The following is a 20,133-nucleotide window of genomic DNA, read 5'->3' as shown; positions in this document are numbered from 1 at the left end:
CTTCAAATTAACAAACGTCCCCATCCTATTGCAGCAAATCAGCAATGTTCCTCAAAACTTTAAAAAAAAAAAAAAAAAAAAGAGAGAAAAATATAATACCTCCCTAAATGATAAAAATACTCTTAATAAAAATAAATAAGTGGTGACAATCTCAGAGATCAGTGATGCAATTATTTCAAATTTTTTTATCATTTTTTTTAGAATTTTTTTTTTTTTTTTTAAAAAAAAAAAAGAAAAAAGAATAACTAATTTTCCAGCGCAAAAAGACGTTTTCAACTATTTTCTCAGACCGAAATTCATTATCCACCATTTAAAACCCAACTCAAAATCGAAAACCGGTGGGAATTGGTTGTATCTCGCAGTCACACCCAAAACAATCTTGAACCGGAAACAACTAAACACAAAACCATATTACCCTCAAAACTGCTGGTCCACCCTTTCTTTTTGGACTATCCAACTTATCCACTCTCAACCTCATAGAATATCTAAGACCAAATCTTTTGTACCTCCCATGCCCTCATGGATATGGCATAGTGAGACCAAAACATTTAATGCTACCCTTCACGCTCATTTATCACACCTATTTCATATTAAGACATGACGTGTTTTAGGTAACTTTCTTTTTGTTTGTTTATTTTAAAGTAATAAACATAAAAAAGTCGTCACGTCAACCTGTGTAAAGAATAACATTACTCAAAACATTTATGACGATGGGCAAGTTTGTGTACATCTTCAAGAGCAGATTCTTGTAAGATTCGATGTAGATAAACACAACATTATCATAAATATCGGTGCCAATGGAGTCACCATAATCGGGTCACAATCGAGTTCGTCATAGTTGAACTGGAGGCAAAGGAAAGGGTGTGGAGGATGAAGGTGATGTTAATTGCGGATCCAAATTGCAAATGCTTTTGAATTTACTTATATCTATTATTACAATTGAAAGTCTAAGGTTAAATACTAGACGAAAGTAGAGTTGCGATATTTTCAATTTCTAACTCTAACCTGGAAAAACTGATGGATTATAATAGAAAAAATGCACCTACCCCCTTACACTACTACTATGTTGTCAATGTACTCTTCAAACTACTAATTGTGTTAATGACCCGCCTTAAATTACCAAAAAATGTTAATATCCTCCAAAAGTCAACAAAAAAACAAAAATAACCTTAAAAAAGTTTCAATAAGACAAATATATTCTTATAAATTCGAAAATAAAAACTAAAACAAAAAAAAAAAATGAAATATTGAAAAAAAAAAAAAAAAAAAAGAGAAAAATGAAAATCCAAATGGGTGGCTTAAACTGAAAATTATATAAAACAAAATCTAAAAAAAAAAATTGAAAAACCTTCACTTTAAATTTTTTTTTTTTCATTTCTTTTATGTTTTGTTTTTATATAATTTAATGACAAGTATTTTTGCCATTGGAGGGAAATTGACATTTTTTGGTAGTTTAGGAGGAGATATTAACATAATTGGTAGTTTGATGAGCACATTGACAATTGAGTGGTAATTTTCCAATAATAAGAACTTTTTTTTTTTTTTTTTTTTATAAGTAATAATAAGAACTTCATATTCATACAAAATACAAGAATAATGGCAATGGAACTTTTCCAAGTGATTCATTCATGTTGGTAGGAAAAATTGTGAATCAGTGCTTCAAAAGGTAGGTGGCTTCTCATTAAGGATGCTTGGGTGTGCTTCCCAAAAGTCCGGCTTGATTATATCACAATGTTCTACAATAACTTTACTGTGAGAAGTTTCAAGAGATGCTGCGTTCTTGTGTGTCATAGTAATGTCCTCCTCCTGCATACCAAACTATAATCTGAGCTTGAGAAGATAAATTATCAAGGAAACATTACTAAGAAGTAAGATGTTGTAAACCACAAACCATTAAGATTGAAGGAAGCCAACCAAACTATTTGTCCCAACTTTCTCACCTTTTCCTATTTTCTGCTCGATAGACGGTTGACAATCTGATCTCTAAACGAAAGTTGTCATAAGGACAAATTGTTTATATACGAAAAACATTTGAAGGGTTTTCTTTAAAAGTCAAACGTTTTTCACAATACTTTTTTCTTTCTTTTCACTTTCCAATAAAATCACAAGAAAAAATATGCATGGAATGCAGGCTGATCACGAGCAAAGAGACAACCATCTACTTGAATAATGACATGAATAAAAACACTCTAAACTTGTGGATAACATGGAACAAGCGATGAAAAAGACCCACCATTTCACTGACTAATCAGATTAAATGCCAAATATGCTCTAAGAAATGTATTTAACCATAATGAAGAAAGCAGACATAGTGCACATTTGCTTTTTTGTTTTTGTTTTTTGTGGTTTGTGGGGGGGGGGGGGGAGAAGATGGCCAAGCTTGAGGCACTTGCGCTTAGTATGGAGCAAATAGCCCTACAAACTCGGTCCTAGAGTGGCCTCAGCTTTAGGACATCTAAGCATTGACCAAAGGGGCTCAAAGACCAGGCTGACATTCACTCCTATCCACATTTTATCATGTTTCCCAAGTTGTTACCCACACATTTTGAAGGACTGGCGCAAGTTCAAGAGAATCTGGGAGGTGTTCCATTGACAGTATATAAGTAGGACTTAAGTCTGATAATGAGATGAATATTACCTTCTCCCAGAAAGCTAAAGAACCTTGCCGGAACATGATTTCTAATTCATTGTAGTCAATGTTGAATTCCTTGAGAAGTAGTTCATTCTTCTCTCGTGCTTGAGTACCCTGGACATTAAAATTTGAACAGCAAGATTAACAGCTGACATTCATAAGGATGCCTTCTCTCACTATAACATAAATTTCAAAATGATACAAACTAACTTATGTTATAAGTGTCACAAAACTAGACAAGGCAACGTAGCATTGGCATATTTAAAAAGACATGGTGTTTTTTAGTGCTCAGGGCCACCCGTGGGGCGGCGGGGGGATATGCATAGCACTAAGTATGAAGCCCATGTGACTACTGGTTTTGGAAGTATTATTATAACTCTTTTCAATAAGTAAATATTTTTAATAATTTCATTATGAATATTAGATAAATAATCCTATTAAAAAGATGCCAGGGAACCAAACAAGTACTTGAGAAGTTTCAAGGAAGGAGCTTCATGGCCTTTAACAAAGCAGCAAAAGAATCATAACAGAAAGTAAATAAAAGGAATAGGCCAACCTTACAAAATACATAGACCATGATCCTAAAACCCCAATAATAATACCAATATTATTTTAAAAAAATTAATTTAATATTTCTCCCAATTTTGAAAATTTGCATGACTGTGACTTGTTTCTATGTCTATGTGCAGCAAGTGCAAAACTGCTTCTTCATTCTTGGCCTAATAATGGTTATTAGTAAAATTTACTAGTTAAAGCTTAAACCACAAGGATTTAACAGGTGCATACACACCTTGAAAGTTAGGCCTCAAACACCAGCCTGGAACAAGATTTACATCACTATACCTGAGCTAGAATCACTTTCTTGCTCTAGTGATCAAGTCTTTCATGTTTAATTGATATAGGATTCTAATTTCTCAAAACTCTTATTTGCTTCACCCCCTTCTTTTCTCTGAAGGGGAGGAGAGATCTACAAATAAACTTTGATGATCTATTTTGTTGTGGATTTACTTCAGGCTATGAAGCTATTGGCGATATATACATATGTTTTTCTTAGAATCAAAGTCTAGAATAACAATTATGTAGAATATCAACTTTTTAACTGCTTGTAGAAGATAGTTTAAAATCCGCAAGCTTAAGGAGGTATCTAGCTCCAAGTCCTAAAACAAAAGACTAACTACTCTCTCAGCAGGGGAGTGGTACTTAGTGATTGGTGGCCAGATAACTATATTTTCCAACAATACATATCTTAAAAAGGGTTTGAAATGAAGACCATATTCCAAGTATAAACTCTCGGTGGAACTCCTTGATCTGAGGAGAGGAGATACTTTAGACTTAGCTTTAAGGCTAACAATTCCATATGCCTTGACTAATTTACTAGCTTGATGTATGCATTCCATCTTAAAAAGGCAACAACATGATTTACTTATGGAGCAAAAGAAATTCCATTAGAACAAGAAAACACATCATAAAGAAAATTAAGAAAAAGAAAATTAAATCAGCAGAGCAAATTTAAAGAACAAAACAAACATGCATAAAAGGAAGTAAATTTAAGAAACGTAAAGGAACAAGCCTTTGAGAAAGGTTAACAGGTCTTAGTACCTTCAGATAATTTTGAGCTTCACTTTTGCCTTTTCCTTTCTTGTTAACAAGCATCCAAAAACAAGTATTATACTGATTATTGATGTGGCCTGCAATGTATTACAACCATGTTCTAAGAAAGAACAAATTTATTCACTGTACGCAAAAGTCAATAATTTGGTTTTACAATTTTTTATTTTTTATTTTAAAAAAAAACAAGAGTTCAATGTTTTCAAGTAACTACTATTGTAAAAATTCATTTAATACTCACAATCAACTTGTCTCCATGCCAGATAGTCTTGAAGAATCTTAGACGAGGGATAGCATACAACACGTCCATCAAAAGAAGGAGGGTACTTCAATTCTTTTCGTGGGAAGAATTCTTTCCATTTCGTCACGTAGATGGAAGAGAAGAATGATACAATGACAGACACTATTTCACTGCAAAAGTGATTTCGATACTAAAAAATTTCAGGAAAAACAATTGCAACAAGTTTCTTCCAAGGAAAAAAAAAATTAGTATGGACCCTATCAGGACAAAAGAATCTGGACAGAACACAACATAACAAAGACCAAAGAGTTTCTCAACAAATCATTTAAGCTTAAAGCTTAAGCTGGTACTCCGCTCCTTTGATTGATCATTTACAACGATAGAATCTATTCTTACAAGAACCTTTATTGCAAAACAGAATTTCACACCAGGAAAGTCACAAAACGCTAACATTCAAAGTGCCTAAAAGAGTGCCCTCACTTGAAGTTGCCTTCGCAGGAAAAGAAATGCAGTGAGCATTACTCATGATGAGTCTCGGTCACTACCCGCATATGGATAATGGTTGATAAACGTATAAATGACAATGAATAATGATGATCGTACAAAGAAGTTTGAATTCAGCACATGGGAAATTCCAATCAAGGAGATATTTAATCAGTTGATCATTATCTTCTGATTGTTGGACAATTTTTTAGACTACTCAGAGAAATTTCTTACGTTGTAATAGATTTCTGATTAAGAAAACTTAAATAAACAATACATCAAACATTAGATGTCCCCTGCATGGGACCCTTAAAATTGCAGATCCGAATTTCCCCTCATAGACATCATGGGTTACAAAACAGGCAAGGAGGGAATTGTCCTTCTTGTTCCTCCATCCCAACATAATATTACCTCACAACTACTATATGAAAACAACATTCAAGGAACTAAAAGGAAAAAAGGTGGGAGAAAAACCTTGCTCGACGTTGATAGAATTGAGAATCCTTCTTCAAAGCGAAGCTGGATTACACCAACAATGTGATTAGAAAACATGAAGAACTATAACGTCCGAATGCTTAAAGATAAGAAAAAAAAAATGGCATACCTGTACTCATCACTGACCCCATAGGCAAAAATTATATCTTGAATCTCATCTAACACAGCCACTGCACATGAATTCATAAGGTTCAGAGCTTGTTTGTCGTTTGGCTTCTCAAATTCATGAACTTCAGAAAATCTACCAAAAGACAAATTGGATCTTAGCAGGATAATCAAACAACAAAATTCCATGCATTACAGATTGGGAAACAACTGGGCCTGTGGGAATTTTCTTTAATTTCTTCACCTAAGCCAAAACTATCTTCACACTGAATTACTATTTTGATTCTCAGAAACTGTTTCTCACAAAGTAGGACGTTGAATGAACCATATCTTCACATTATTATAGCTTAAGAGTTGTATTGTACTCTTTAGACAACAGATGAGAATTAAGGGATGAGCACTTTTGCTTCCACTATAAATTTTGAAAGCCTGGAGTAGTAATTGCATGGTTGTATGACTAACGATCTTCATTTCCTTACCAAAAGAACTAAGCATATTGATGATGAAGCCTACATTTGTGAAGTGGAGTCTATCATACAATGCTCCAACTTCAATTGATTAGCAACAAAGGGGACAAAATTGTCCATGTCGGCACAAACAATGAGTTATGTTGCAATGCATGTAATAAATTTACCTGTGAAAATGGCAGCCATCAATTCTAACTACAATCCAAGTAGATGGCATCAATTTGTTCTCAAATTGGAAGGACCTAACATACTCTGGGTTGATTTTGTCCACATCCTCAGTAAAACCACCCACCTCCTTCAAAAGACTTGGAAGCTCATTCCAAAAGCTTCTACCAGCTATATTCTCTGACTGTACTATTCTTGCCTTTCTCCTGAGTCTTTTAACAGGAGTGCCATTCTCATTGTACTTTACATTTTCTTCCACCTAAACAATGTAGGATAGTAAGATTTGGTCAGGGAAAAAAATATACCATAGTAATAACGCTCAAACTGTGCCTCGTTGAGTCTTTCTTTCTATCAAAGCATTGTTATTCATGGCGGTTCAGACGAAAACATAATTTTCAATCTGACTCATTTATTGCACATTAATAATGCCATAATGCAATACAAGAATGCATGCATGTTTCTTTCAACACTTTTGTTCAAAAATATTTTTTGATAAGTATTATGAGGAGTTCAACAATTTTCACGGTGTATAAAACATGACCATTTGAGAACAAAAAAAAGATTCAAATGTTACACTTGTTAATGTATTTTGGAGAGTGTTTTGTGTTTGAAAAAGTGTTTTGATATGACATAAAGGTGATAATTATTTTTAGAATTGTATTCAGGTGGGGTCCACATTTGGATAAATGTTTTATATAGAGTAAACCTGGTTATTTTGAGAAATCCAAATAGATATAGAGCCTTAATTGTAAAAATAAAAAAAATAAATAAATAATATATATATATATATATAAAGAAGAAGAAGAAGAAGAAAGAAAAGAAAAAAAAAAGAAAGAAAGAAGAGAGAGTGGTCGTGTGGCCACCCTCAAGGGGAAGAGAGGGGTGGCTGCGCAGCCACCCCGACTTGGACAGGGTTGGTCACATGGCACCCTTGACCAACACGGGTGGCCAGATCGCCACCATAATTTTTCTTTTTCATAATTAGTTAGTTCCTATCTCTGCAAAAGTTAAGCACCTGTTTTGCCAAAATATTCCTACAAAAAGAGAAGAATACAGATTTAACAAAAGTGTTTTGTATTTTAAGGAGTGTTTGCTGTTTTGAGTTATTTGTTAATGTTTTTGTTTTGAGTGACCGAAAACAGATAACAAAAACATTAGCAAACATAGCCAAAATCTCCTTTAATAATTTTTATATTTACAACATGGTCAACTCCAACAAACAAAAAGTTAAAGATTGAATGCTTAGATCAATAAGATGCTCCTTTTTTGTTTTTAATGGTAGGTCACATGCACACCCAGTAGTCAGCCTCCACACCATAGGAGATGCCATTTGAGCTAGATCTCATTTAATAGAATACAAGATTACCTCAGTTTTGAAGATGCAGGATCCTTGACGATACAGTGCAGGAAGGTTTTTGTAATTGATACCGAACTTCTGGAAAAGCAGCTCATTTTTCTGTTGTTTTTGGGTGCCCTGAGAGTTTAGAGATACAACATAACCATGAATAAACATGGGGATATTTAAAAATCATTCTGTATGCTTGTTCAGGAAACCAAAAAAATTATTTGAATATGAAATGCTGGACGAAATAGTAAAGCCCAAATAAATTAACTAGAAGGGAAAACTTCACTTATAACCTCTAATTTTTCATCACTTTTGCAATTAAGTACTTCAACTTTAAAAAGTGTCAATTTAGAGTATCCATCTTTCAATTTTTTTCAATTTCAACCATTTGTTCGAATTTTCCGTTAAACCTTATCAAAATTCCCCAAATCCCTTTATATATATATATAAATTTTCAAAGATTTAAGCATGAGTATTTTTGCAAATTCCGTTAAATTCTGATCCTTACAATTTTTTTTGGGAAAAAAAAAAATATTGATATTTTGAAAATTTTGATAGGATTTAACGGAAAATTCTAACAGATGGTTGAAATTGAAAAAAATTGAAAGATAGATACCCTGAATTAATACTTTTTAAAGTTTTGAGTACTTAATTGCAAAAGTGATGAAAAATCAAGAGTTATAAGTGAAGTTTTCCCTAACTAAAATTTGCTCAAATCTGCCTCCAAGTAGTTAAACTATAAACAAGTAACTGGTGGCACAAAAATCAGAAGAACCAATGGAAGTAAAAGTTAAAAGAACATAATGTACAGTTTGATATAGGAAAAACATAAAATAGGAAACAATTGAAGTGTGTATATTTCCTTTATAAATAATAACAATGTGTGTGGGGTAATTAAGATACCCTACCACTTATTTTTACTTACAATAAGTATATGCAATTTTTTTTTGGATAAGTACAATAAATGTATCATGTAAAACACATATACAGAAACTTATATAAAAAGACTTAAAATGAGCACCTTTAAAAACTCTTGTGCTTCCCTTTGAGTCTCTCCTTCTTTAATCAACATCCAGAGACAAGTGTCATGCAGGTTATTAACATGACCTGTAAAAGGAAGATTTAAAAAAAAAAAAAACTAAATAAATCGATAAGATAAATGTGGATAGTAAGATATAAACAAGTAGTTGATGAATTTACTCTTTTAAGTCTCAAGTTTTTTTTGTGTTCAGAAATATCATTTCAGGAAAACTATATTGATAATAGATCACATAAAACGAATCTAAAGAAGAAATTTGTTATAGAAATATTTAAAATTGTTTAGATGATGTTTAACATCAGTTGTTGACAACTTACAATCATTTTGTCTCCATGCAAGATATGTTTGAAGAACTTCTTTTGAAGCACAGCATATTACCCGTGACTGAAATGATGGGGGATATTTCAACTCCTTCTCAGGGAAAATTTCTTTCCATTTCATGACATATACAGAAGAGAAGAAGGATACAATGAGGGATAGCAGTTTGCTGCATGATCAGTTTGGGCAGCAAGTTAACAATTTTTTTTAAAAAATAAATAAATTAAAAAAAAAAAAAAAGAACTCAAGCAGAATCTCAGGATTGAAACTTGCAAATCAAATGACTGTTACAAAACAAAAACTAGGATAGGGATCCAGAATAATCATATATCCATGCTATCAGCAGGGTGTTCCTAGCTGTCCATGCTATTTCACTTTAGCACAGTGCAGAATATGCTAATATTTCTCATGCCTGCTTTAATTGCTATGGTCCTTGATGCTATAGTTGTTATCAATAATAGCATACTAATTTCATAGGGCTTCTCGTGTGTGCAATGAAAGTAAAAATTAAAAGGCAACAGGAATTTCCAGTACTCACACCATGACATCACTAATCCCCAACAGAAAACCACTTACATGCATCAAAGACCACAAAAGATCAAATTAAAGTTCAGATTAAAAACCTGGCACGCCTCTGGTAGAACTTGGATGTCTTCTTGAAAACAAAACTGCAACTCATATCACCAAGAAACCATGAAGCTTCATCTAGGGAACTTAATAATGCGCAAGTAATGCATTTAGAGCTAACACTATTGACTAGCAAAATGTACTACCTGTACTCATCATTGAACCCATATGAGAAGACTATGTCTGGATACTCCTCTAAAATGGCAGTTGCACACAAGTTCATCAAATTCAAAGCTCTCCCATCAACTGGCTTCTCAAACTCATGTACTTCAGAAAACCTACCACATTATCAAAATTATATAACAAAATAAAACAGGAATACATCTAGGTTCCATGCTGCATTAATTCATGCAATCGTATAATCAAAATCCTTAACTTATTGCAGAGATGACACAAAACAGTATGTGGGCAGTCAATGAGACAGGTTCCTAGTGTCACCTTAGGCATGTTACTAAATGTTGTTTCAAATTTCTAACTTGGTTTGTTTTACTGTTTTGTAGGGATTCCTCGTTGTAATAGAAGTCGACGATCTTGATTTGCTTATCTAATAGCCAAGAAGTCAGGGTATAGTTGAATGCACATAGTAAAATTCATCCACATAAACATAAAAAGCAAAATGATTGCATAATTAGCACCAGACATGATCTGGGTACCCAAGCAATCGTATATTGCAATCATTCAAAGTATCTACTTGTCTGTAGTGAAACCCATCCACATACTAGAATAGCACAACGCTCACCGGTAACAAAATGGACATATAACCACTGTAACATGCATATATACATTTGTTCAAATGCGTGAAGACTAAAGGAAGCAGTTTTACCTTCGAAAATTGCGGCCGTCGATTCGAACAACAATCAAATTGGGCAGCATGACCTCGTCTTCGACTTCGAATGACTTAACGTACTCGTACTTGCTGTTTGCCATTCCTACTGAACAGAAGAGAGAAAAAAAAAAAAAAAAAAAAGAGGAATTTCTTTTGGCTACTTCTCACGGAAAAATGATCAAACATTTAGTGCGCACGAGTAACCATCAAAATCCTGTTATAAACTTCTGAGAAATGAAACCACCTCCCGTCCACCCCTTGCCTACGTGGCAATTTTTTTTTTTTTTTTTCCATACTAACATCTTCGTTGCACACTTTATATTTTTGACAAACCGTATTTTCTGTTGGTATCCATACCCATAAAAATCAATAACAGAACCCCTGTATAGCTCAAAGGAGAGAGAGAGAGAGTACGAACAGAGAACGCCGGTCGACGTCGGCCGACCGCAGAGAAAGAACCAACGCCGCCGGTGGCTTCAACAGCGAGAGGGACGGACGGCGACACAGAGTGGGGGGGGGGGGGTGTTCAGGGACAAGAACACGCTGCTTTCGCGTTTTTGGTTTTCTTTGAAAGAAAAAAATAGAATAATGATTCAATGCCATCCAAATATACAATTTTTCACCACCTTGCCACATTGGCAAGGTGGTCTCCCATTATTTTTTTATTTTTTTTTTATTTTTTAAAAATAAATTAAGGTGGGGGACCACCTTGCCACATAGATAAGGTGGTGAAAAATTGTATATTTAGGTGGTAGTGAATCACTACTCAAAAAAATATTGCCACATAGGCAAGGGGTGGGCGGGACGAGGGTAAAGGGGTGTAAAGGTTGAGAAATGTTAAAAATACAACAATTTCACGACTCTAAGATACATCGGATGGGACTCAAAGTAGTGCATGAATCATCCCTGTAAAGGATTTTGATAGTTAGAGCGCGTTTGGATTCCGATTTCATGCGGACAAAAATACAATTTTAAATTAAATCGTTAAAAATAAATTGTTTAGAAATTACGTTTTTTAAAAATTACTAATTAAAAACACAGAAAACTGTTTTTTCAAATCACAGACAATGTGGTACTTTTTTGAAAACGTAAAATTTTAAAATGCTAACATGTAATTTTAAAAGCTAAACTGTGATTTTACTAAACGTTTAACTGTGTTTTTAAAAATTATATTTTTAAATCACACATTTTAAAATTACACTTTTTAAAATTACAAATCTAAACATAACATTGCGAGAAAGAAGCCAAAATAAATTATTTTTCTTTTTCTTTTTTTTTCTTCTTTTTTTTAGTTCAGGAGAAAAGCTGTCTAAGAAAATTAATGGCATGTTACTCATAGTAATTTACACTTCTTTTTTCCCTTCTATTTTAGTAATTTATACTTTATGTACACAGGGGCTAAATGAAGAGGGAGACAATTCGTGAAAATCACATGGGGATGAGGGGGCTCTCCCAATGAGTCAGATCGAAATAAGATTTACTAAAAGTTTACTACATTAGAGGTACGAAATTAGCCCGGTATATGATTATTATTTTCATTAAATAAATGATGATATCTACAAAGTACATAATTGTTAGACTTTTTTTAAAAAAAAAAAAAAAAAAATAGAATTAATAATTCAACATAATATAATTTTTCTTTCCAAATATAGTTGTCACATAGACGGTTTTCCGGGTGGAGCTCAAAATTGCAATATTACTTTCATATAAGGGTAACTTGATAATAAAAATTAATCTTTACCCTTTTTTTTTTATTTTTTATTTTTATGTTTTTGCTGATAAAAAAAATGTAATTTTCAGTTCTAAATAATATCTTAATTATATAACAATGTATTAAATAATGTTATATAACAATCAATCGACCGTATAACAGTTTATTAAATAATATTACGAAATATCTGCACCGTAAAGTTGTTTGAATAATGATAAAAAGAATTAAAAAATAAAAAATACAAAGACCATACATTCTAACGTTGCATGTGCTCAACTCGATCTCTGGTTTCATAGCTCCGATCATTTCACGCCGCTGCAAACAAGCTCAACAACAATCCAACAAAAATACTTACTCCATATGTCAACCTGATCCTATCTCCGGCACTCATAATCTGTATCTGGAAAAAGCAACTTTTTCTCGACGCATTTTGCTTTACGATCTCGGCCATCCCATTGAAGTCGCATGCCTCAACGCTTTGGTCTTGCATTTGAAAGTACATATTAAAAGCGTACGACACGTTCCCGCGCATGTCCAAATCGTTGCACGACGCCCCGTAACCCAAGCTCGTGCAATCGGAGTTGGAGCATGCATAGTCAACTTCCGGTCCCGCCGCCGTCATGTTCTTAACATCGTTCTTCAGCACACACCATTGGTGATCCATGTATATGACTCCCTTGGCGGCGACCGGCATCTTTTCGTGCCCTTTGCCGGAGAAGTCAATTGGAAACTTGGGCTGCCCATCATAACGGAAAATCCCCCAGTGGCGCTCAAAGGCCCCCGGCGCAACGTTCTTCGTGTCCTCGTCGAGAAGGCCGAAGAGATACACTTCCATCGGTCCCGGCCGGAGCGGGGTTCCCTTTTTGCTTGCCATTTTCTTAAGGAAACCATCGTAGAACCTTTTAGCCAGCTTTGTGTTGGCATTTATGTTGCCGTCCGTCGGCCATCCGACTTCCCCGACAATGATTTTCATGTCTTCAAAGTTGTTCTTTTTTAAGGTCCAAACAAGTGTATCAAAGTTTGCATCAAACACATTGGTATATTGAATATTCTTGTCTTGAATTGGCTTGGCGCCATCAAAGAAAGCAAAATCCACAGGAAACTTCGAGTTTTGATAGAGACTAAGGAAGGGGTATATGTTAACCAAAAAGGGGGACTTATTGTCATGGAGGAAACGTACTATTTGGAGCATAAGATCTTTAATATTCTTGCGAAAATTACCGTCTGATGGGCTGTCTGAATGTGATTCATATACATCAGCATTAAGGGGGATTGTGGCTTTGATCTTGTCTCCATGGCCAGCCTCATCGAGAGCCTTTTGAATGTTTTTTAATGCCGGAAAAGTTGTCTTCATATAAGTACCGTTGTAACTCGTCAAGAATGGCTCATTTCCAACACCAACATACCTGCATGCACAATTGAGATCAGCCCCCACCCCCACAAAAACAAAAGACTTATAAAATCAGCATTAGCTAGAAATCCCAATAAGTCATTAGATATATATGGTGCCTAACAAAGCATAAGGTATAAGTTCGACCCTCTTAATTGCAAACAATTTTTTGAGGGCTCGTCGAGCTTTAGCCCCCATATGGAAGGGCGCTTTGCATGGTATCTCGGATACCGGGTTTGAAAAAAAAGAAAATTAGCATAGGAATCTTCAAAAAAACGTATCATTCTTCAGAAACTATATATATATATATTTTGAACCTTATATCAACGCCCCCATCGCGAATATGTTTGGAGACGTTATGTTTGACCCAATCTTTGGCATTACCGTAGCTGTCGGATAGGTCCTTGAGCTGATTATTGGCGATACCGACCATGAGCTCAATGCCCGTCCCGGCAAAGGCACTGACTATCCAAGGATCGGCGTCGAAAAGTTTCAATTTTTTGATGCCATTGTCCTTTAGCATACCGGCCACAATGCTAGGAAGCAAAGGGTGCGATGTCTGGGAACCCCAGTTAACACCTATATCTTCTGGTGCAAGTCCTGTGGCTGAGACCAATATTGCACAAAAGGTCCAAACGGTGCACACGGCTCGTGCCATGTGGGTTGAGCCGAATATTCGGAATAATTAATACTGTAAGAAACCGGCTGGGGGTGGGGGTGCTATAGCAAGGGCTATGGAGTACGTTGGGGATCGAATTCGGATGGGTCTTGTGTTTGAAGGAGAGTTGAGAATGGATGGCAATGATGAAAGTCAGAGAGAAAAGTGGGTTCCTTATGCCTTTGGGTGGTGTTGGGTAGTCCTTTCTCCTCGCTCGCTCGCTGTTTGTTTTCTTTAAAATGAGTTTCTCCATTTTTTTTTTTTTTTTTTTATAATTGCTAAAAGCAGCGTTCACAAAGTTGGTTTCACTTGATTTTCTAATATTAGTTGGCATACATGTGTGGAACTTCTAAGACAAAAAGAATAAATAAATAATGGGTTATTTCTTAAGGTTGCATTTGGACATTGTTGAGAATTGGGTCGACAGGCCCACACGGCTAACAAAATTCATATGCAAAAGGCACAAATCCGATCTATAAGTCCAAAACCGGTCCAAGGCCTAGTTTCATCGTGCCATGCATATTGCATATCAGGGAATCCACCTCAATATATATTAGGGAAATCACACACGTATGGTCAGGATGTTTTGTACTTGCAGATTTGTAGATTCGCATATCCACTTGTGAAATTGAGGTAATTTTCACTACAAAAAACAGTGTAAATCGCCGCGTGTCTACAGTAACCGTTACTGTAGACACGCGGCCATTTGGCAGCGTGTGTGTAAGGCCAAGTGGCAAGATGGAGCGTAGAAACAATTGGCCGCGTGTTCTTATACACGCGGCCATCTGGCCGCGTGTAATTTATACACGCTGCCATCTGGCCGCGTGTAATTTATACACGCTGCCATCTGGCCGCGAGTATAAATTACACGTGTCAAACAGAATGCCACGTGTATAAAAATACACGTGGCTAACTTATGTATTCCAGAAAATTATTTTTAGAATTCTTTTTTTTTTTTTAAAAAAAAAAAAAACAATCAAATAGTATGTACATGATAATATTACTATGTAGTTAAATATTACTATACCAAATTAGAATTTATAAACTAATTAGTTTTGTACAGTACTTGTAGTTAAATATTTTTGAATTTATTTATATAAAAAATTCTTATTATATACCCCAACAATAAATTTGTGCTATATTTAGTATGTATTGTACTTGTAGTATGTTTTAGGGTTTACATGCAGGTTGAGTTTCTTGAATATGGTTTATGCGTTAGGACTTAATTTATTGTATGTGTAGTACATACTCTCAGGGTTAGGGTTCGTAGAACATCCATTTGAATGTGTTCGCCTTGTGGTCCCGATCATTATAGCATACCTTACACAAGTATAAAATTGCATGCCTCTATCATTTGATCTAGTTCAATGTTCAAAACTTGGTCGAACTATCATTTGATCCTAGAGTTAGGGTTTATCACTATATATATAGTATATATATTTAGGGTTAGGGTTAGGGTTAGGGTTTATGGCTTATACATATAGTACATACACTTAATATTAGGGTTAAGGTTAGGGTTTATGGCTTACATATAGTACATACACTTAATATTAGGGTTAAGGTTAGGGTTTATGGCTTACATATATATGGTACATACACTTAAGATTATGGGTTTTAGGGTTCAATTTTATAGTCAGGGTTTAGTATAGTATATATATATATATATATATATATATATATATATATATATATATATATATACTTAAGGTTATGATTTAGTTTTAATTTATAGTTTACGGTTTAGTTTTATGGCTTAGGGTTTAGCAATTTCTACAGTTCATACACTTAGGGTTTAACAATTTGTACAGTACATACACTTAGGGTTGCATGTGTTTGTGTTTGTATTTGTATTTGTATTTCAAATCTATCTTGTCATATTATGTATATACATATATATAATATATGCATGCATGCATGTAAACGGCGTGCCGAAACTATATACCTTTATAGTTACTTGTATATACCATAACATTGGTGTTTATGGCTATATATATATATATATAGTATACTTATATAGCTATATACAGTATAGCTATATATAGTATATATATACACTTAGGGTTAGGGTTTATAGATATATATAATAACGTTGTATATACACTCAGTGTTAAGGTTTATGTTTATATAGAGTACTAAATGCATAAATAACCCAAATTTGTGCTATATATATATATGCATAATTATACGGCGAGGAACAAAAAAATAATATGCAACATAACAAAGTACATATACTTAGGGTTAGGGTTTATGACTATATATAGTATATAAACATAGGGTTAGGGGTTATGGGCTACGTGCAATATGTTTATAGTATATTTACGTTTTACGTGTTGAGTACTTTACATATATATGGTATACTTATAAGTAAACCCTAACTCTAATTAGGATTTACGTTAATGAACTACTAATATAATAAAACCCTAACCCTATATATATATAGGACCTATATATATATATATATGAAACTTAACAGAGACTTAGGGTTTAAGAATTAGTTTTAGGGTTATCGTTTAGGGTTTAGTTTTATGGGTTAGAGTCTACGTAAACGTTAACACTATATATATTACATACACTTAGGGTCGGATTAGGGTTTGTGTTTACAAATACAAATATATATATATATATAATTTTCGTTTTTTTTTTTAAAAAAAAAAAAAAATTAAAAAACCGATAGAGACGTGTATTATTATACACGTCTCTAATTGGCCGCGTGGCATTAAGCCACGCGGCCAATTTTTGGCCAGGTGACCTGCGCGGGACAATTCCCGCGCGCCACCTGGCCTCGTTTTCAATTAATTAAAAAAAAAAAAAAAACAGGGTAGCTTCCAGAGGAAGCTACCCCATGCGATCCACAAATTAGTTTCTCTCCCTCACCTCTCTCTCTCTCACTCGGCTCTCTCTCTCTCTCTCCTTCTCCGTCCACCGACCACCGACCACTGCCCTCCGGTGTCTTCTCCGGCCAGCTCCCTCTCCGGTGCATGCTCTCTCTCTCTCTCTCTCTCTCTAGCTCTCTCTCTCTCTAACTCTCTCTCTCTCTCTCTAACCGAACCAGGTCCTATCTCTCTCTAGCTCTCTCTCTTTCTAGCTCTCTCTCTCTCTCTTTCTCTCTGTCTCTCTCTCTATCTCTCTGTCTCTCTCTAGCTCTCTCTCTCTCTCTCTAGGTCTCTCTCTAACCGAACCAGGTCCTATCTCTCTCTACATCTCCCTCTCTCTCTCTCTCTGTCTCTCTCTCTATCTCTCTCTAGCTCTCTCTCTCTGTCTCTCTCTAGCTCTCTCTCTCTCTAGGTCTCTCTCTCTCTAACCGAACCAGATCCTATCTCTCTCTACATCTCCCTCTCTCTCTCTGTCTCTCTCTCTATCTCTCTGTCTCTCTCTTGCTCTCTCTCTCTCTAGCTCTCTCTCTAACCGAACCACAGTAGGTCCGGACCTCTCTCTCTCTACACCCATCTCACTGACTCTCTCTCTCTCTCTGAAACCTCTCTCTCTCTCTCTCTCTCTCTCTCTCTCTCTCTGCCTTGTACGTGAATATTATTTTGGGACTAATATGTTTTAATGCAGGTACATTTTGGCTAAGGAGCATACAAATCACTCAAAAAAAAATATTTGTGAGTAATTTTACCATTAATTTTTTTCTTTAATTTTGGCTATAATAAACTTGGTGCATTTAAATTAATTTGTTTCAAATCTGTTTCTAATTTTTTTAATAGTTTCATATAATAATTGTGGATTTAGCAATTAATAATGGTCTATGCAATGCTGTTAATTTTGTTGGGTTTGAATATCTATTGTTGTGTAATTTTATGTATTTTGATGTGGTTGGTCGTTATGCATGAAAAATATTCGTACAGTTGTGGTATTATTATTTTTTTTTTGTAATATGTTTTACTGTACTACGAATTGGTGTGTGGATTATTATTTGTGGTAATTATTTTATTAACTTCATCATAAAATCAATGATCCAAACCAATAAAATATAAATAACTATGCGGTACTATTTCAACAATTTTTGGGTTTTTTAAGAACAAAGAAAAAAAGTTGGACGGAGTTCATTCTCAGGTAATTTTTTTACAAAAAAAAAAAAAAAAACATTTCAAAGTAAACTCGCTATCATTTTATAAGAAAATGATCGTATCCAACGATTATTGGATAGATACAGAAAATTAAATTTGGCCACCGTCTACCATTTATAATAATTCTTTTTATTATTCAATTTATAACAAACGTGTAAACAATAAACCCTAAACCCTAAATCAAAACCAATATAAAAATCCCTATGATCAAATCTCAAAACCAAACCCCTAAGCTTTATACTCTAAAAAACAAGCAAAAACCATAAACCCTAAACCCTAGCCCAAAATACCGTTCACCCTAAAAACCCTAAACCCTACAAAAGAGTGAAATTTTTTTGTTACTTTTTTATTTTAGTTAAACCCTAAACCCTAACCTTAAAACCCTAACCCTAAAAACTAAACCCTAAAAACCTAAATCCTAACCTTAAAACCCTAAACCCTAAACTCTAACCTTAAAACCCTAACCCTAAAAACTAAACCGTAAAAACGTAAACCCTAAACCCTAAACCCTAAAACCCTAAACCCTAAACCCTAAACCTAAACCCTAACCTTAAAACCCTAAAACCCTAAACCCTAACCCTAAAACCCTAAACCCTAAACCCTAAACCTAAACCCTAACCTTAAAACCCTAAAACCTAAACCCTAAACCCTAACCTTAAAACCCTAACCCTAAAAACCTAAACCCTAACCTTTTTAACCCTAACCCTAAAAACTACACCTTCAAAACCTAAACCCTAATCCTAAAAACTAAACCCTAACAACCTAAACCCTAAACCCTAAACCCTAAAACCTAAACCCTAACCTTAAAACCCTAACCCTAAAAACTAAACCTTCAAAACCTAAACCCTAACTTTTTAAACCCTAACCCTAAAAACTAAACCCTAACCTTTTTAACCCTAACCCTAAAAAAAGAAACCTTAAAACTCTAAACCATAAATAAAGAAAGACGAATATTAAAAAAGAAAAAATTAATAAAGGGAGAGATCTCTTTTTTTTAAATTACTTTTTATGGTGAGGTAAACCCAAACCCTAACCCTACAAACTAAACCCTAAACACCTAAAACCCTAAACCCTACAAATATATTTACCTAAACCCTAAACCCTAACCCTAAAAACTAAACCCTAAAAACCTAAACCCTAACCTTAAAAACTAAACCCTAAACCCTAAACCTAAACCCTAACCTTAAAAACTAAACCCTTAAAACCGAAACCCTAAAAACTAAACCCTTAAAATCTAAACCCTAACCTTTTTAACCCTAACCCTAAAAACTAAACCCTAACAACCTAAGCCCTAACCTTTAAACCCATACCCTAAAAACTAGAACCCTAAAAACCTAAACCCTAACCTTAAAAACTAAACCCTTAAAACCCTAAACCCTAAAACTAAACCCTTAAAATCTAAACCCTAACCTTTTTAACCCTAACCCTAAAAACTAAACCCTAACAACCTAAGCCCTAACCTTTAAACCCATACCCTGAAAACTAGAACCCTAAAAACCTAAACCCTAACCTTAAAAACTAAACCCTTAAAACCCTAACCCTAAAAACTAAACCCTTAAAACCTAAACTCTAACCTTTTTAACCCTAACCCTAAAAGCTAAACCCTAACAACCTAAGCCCTAACCTTTAAACCCAAACCCTAAAAACTAAACCCTAAAAACCTAAAACCATAAACCCTAAAAATAAAAATAACAAAACCATAAACCCTAAAAAAAGAAAGAAGAATATTAAAAAATATAAAAGAAAAAGGTTCGAGATCTCTCTATTTTTTTTTTTTTGTTTTTTTACTATTTTATTTTAGTTAAACCCTAAACCCTAAAACCCTACACCCTAAAAAACCCTAAACCCTACAAATATATTTACCTAAACCCTAAACCCTAACCCTAAAAACTAAACCCTTAAAACCTAAACCCTAACCTTAAAAACTAAACCCTAAACCCTAAACCCTAAACC

General features: G+C 34.3%; 2 protein-coding genes across 5 annotated transcripts; both read right to left on the bottom strand.

The window, feature by feature from the left end:
- Positions 1 to 1,510: 1,510 nt before the first annotated feature.
- On the bottom strand, positions 1,511 to 10,882 carry LOC133856498 (tRNA(His) guanylyltransferase 1-like). Of its 4 annotated transcripts, none has more exons than XM_062291542.1 (14): positions 10,770 to 10,882; positions 10,349 to 10,457; positions 9,672 to 9,803; positions 9,522 to 9,566; positions 8,898 to 9,067; positions 8,563 to 8,648; positions 7,563 to 7,670; positions 6,199 to 6,455; positions 5,569 to 5,700; positions 5,439 to 5,483; positions 4,482 to 4,651; positions 4,232 to 4,320; positions 2,639 to 2,746; positions 1,511 to 1,818 (listed from the first exon to the last, which is right to left on the bottom strand). In XM_062291542.1, exons 2-14 carry the CDS (start codon positions 10,450 to 10,452, stop codon positions 1,660 to 1,662), a joined length of 1,605 nt encoding a protein of 534 aa, XP_062147526.1. In that variant the 5' UTR covers positions 10,453 to 10,457; positions 10,770 to 10,882; the 3' UTR covers positions 1,511 to 1,659. The 4 variants fall into 4 exon arrangements, with proteins under 4 accessions (XP_062147526.1, XP_062147527.1, XP_062147525.1 ...); XM_062291543.1 differs by having other exon boundaries at positions 10,349 to 10,454; positions 10,770 to 10,871; XM_062291541.1 differs by lacking the exon at positions 10,770 to 10,882 and having other exon boundaries at positions 10,349 to 10,750.
- Positions 10,883 to 12,369: 1,487 nt separating this feature from the next.
- Positions 12,370 to 14,110, bottom strand: LOC133856761 (glucan endo-1,3-beta-glucosidase 8). The gene is made up of 2 exons (XM_062291810.1): positions 13,770 to 14,110; positions 12,370 to 13,468 (listed from the first exon to the last, which is right to left on the bottom strand). Exons 1-2 carry the CDS (start codon positions 14,108 to 14,110, stop codon positions 12,370 to 12,372), a joined length of 1,440 nt encoding a protein of 479 aa, XP_062147794.1.
- Positions 14,111 to 20,133: the final 6,023 nt, after the last annotated feature.

The sequence above is a fragment of the Alnus glutinosa genome, chromosome 14 (assembly GCF_958979055.1).
Source record: "Alnus glutinosa chromosome 14, dhAlnGlut1.1, whole genome shotgun sequence".
In the NCBI taxonomy this organism is placed as follows: domain Eukaryota; kingdom Viridiplantae; phylum Streptophyta; class Magnoliopsida; order Fagales; family Betulaceae; genus Alnus; species Alnus glutinosa.
The sequence above is the reverse complement of the archived record's forward strand: the minus strand, read 5'-3'. Positions and strand labels throughout refer to the sequence as shown.

What these genes read in the sequence shown, in the direction of transcription:
- LOC133856761 (XM_062291810.1), bottom strand. Translation starts at nt 14,110, where the DNA reads ATGGCACGAGCCGTGTGCACCGTTTGGACCTTTTGTGCAATATTGGTC. An exon ending in GATGGGGGCGTTGATATAAG is followed by an intron (nt 13,469 to 13,769) that starts GTTCAAAATATA and finishes TTGTGCATGCAG; the next exon opens with GTATGTTGGTGTTGGAAATG.
- LOC133856498 (XM_062291542.1), bottom strand. Translation starts at nt 10,452, where the DNA reads ATGGCAAACAGCAAGTACGAGTACGTTAAGTCATTCGAAGTCGAAGAC. An exon ending in GGGGTCAGTGATGAGTACAG is followed by an intron (nt 5,484 to 5,568) that starts GTATGCCATTTT and finishes GGTGTAATCCAG; the next exon opens with CTTCGCTTTGAAGAAGGATT. An exon ending in TTCTATCAACGTCGAGCAAG is followed by an intron (nt 4,652 to 5,438) that starts GTTTTTCTCCCA and finishes TCACTTTTGCAG; the next exon opens with TGAAATAGTGTCTGTCATTG.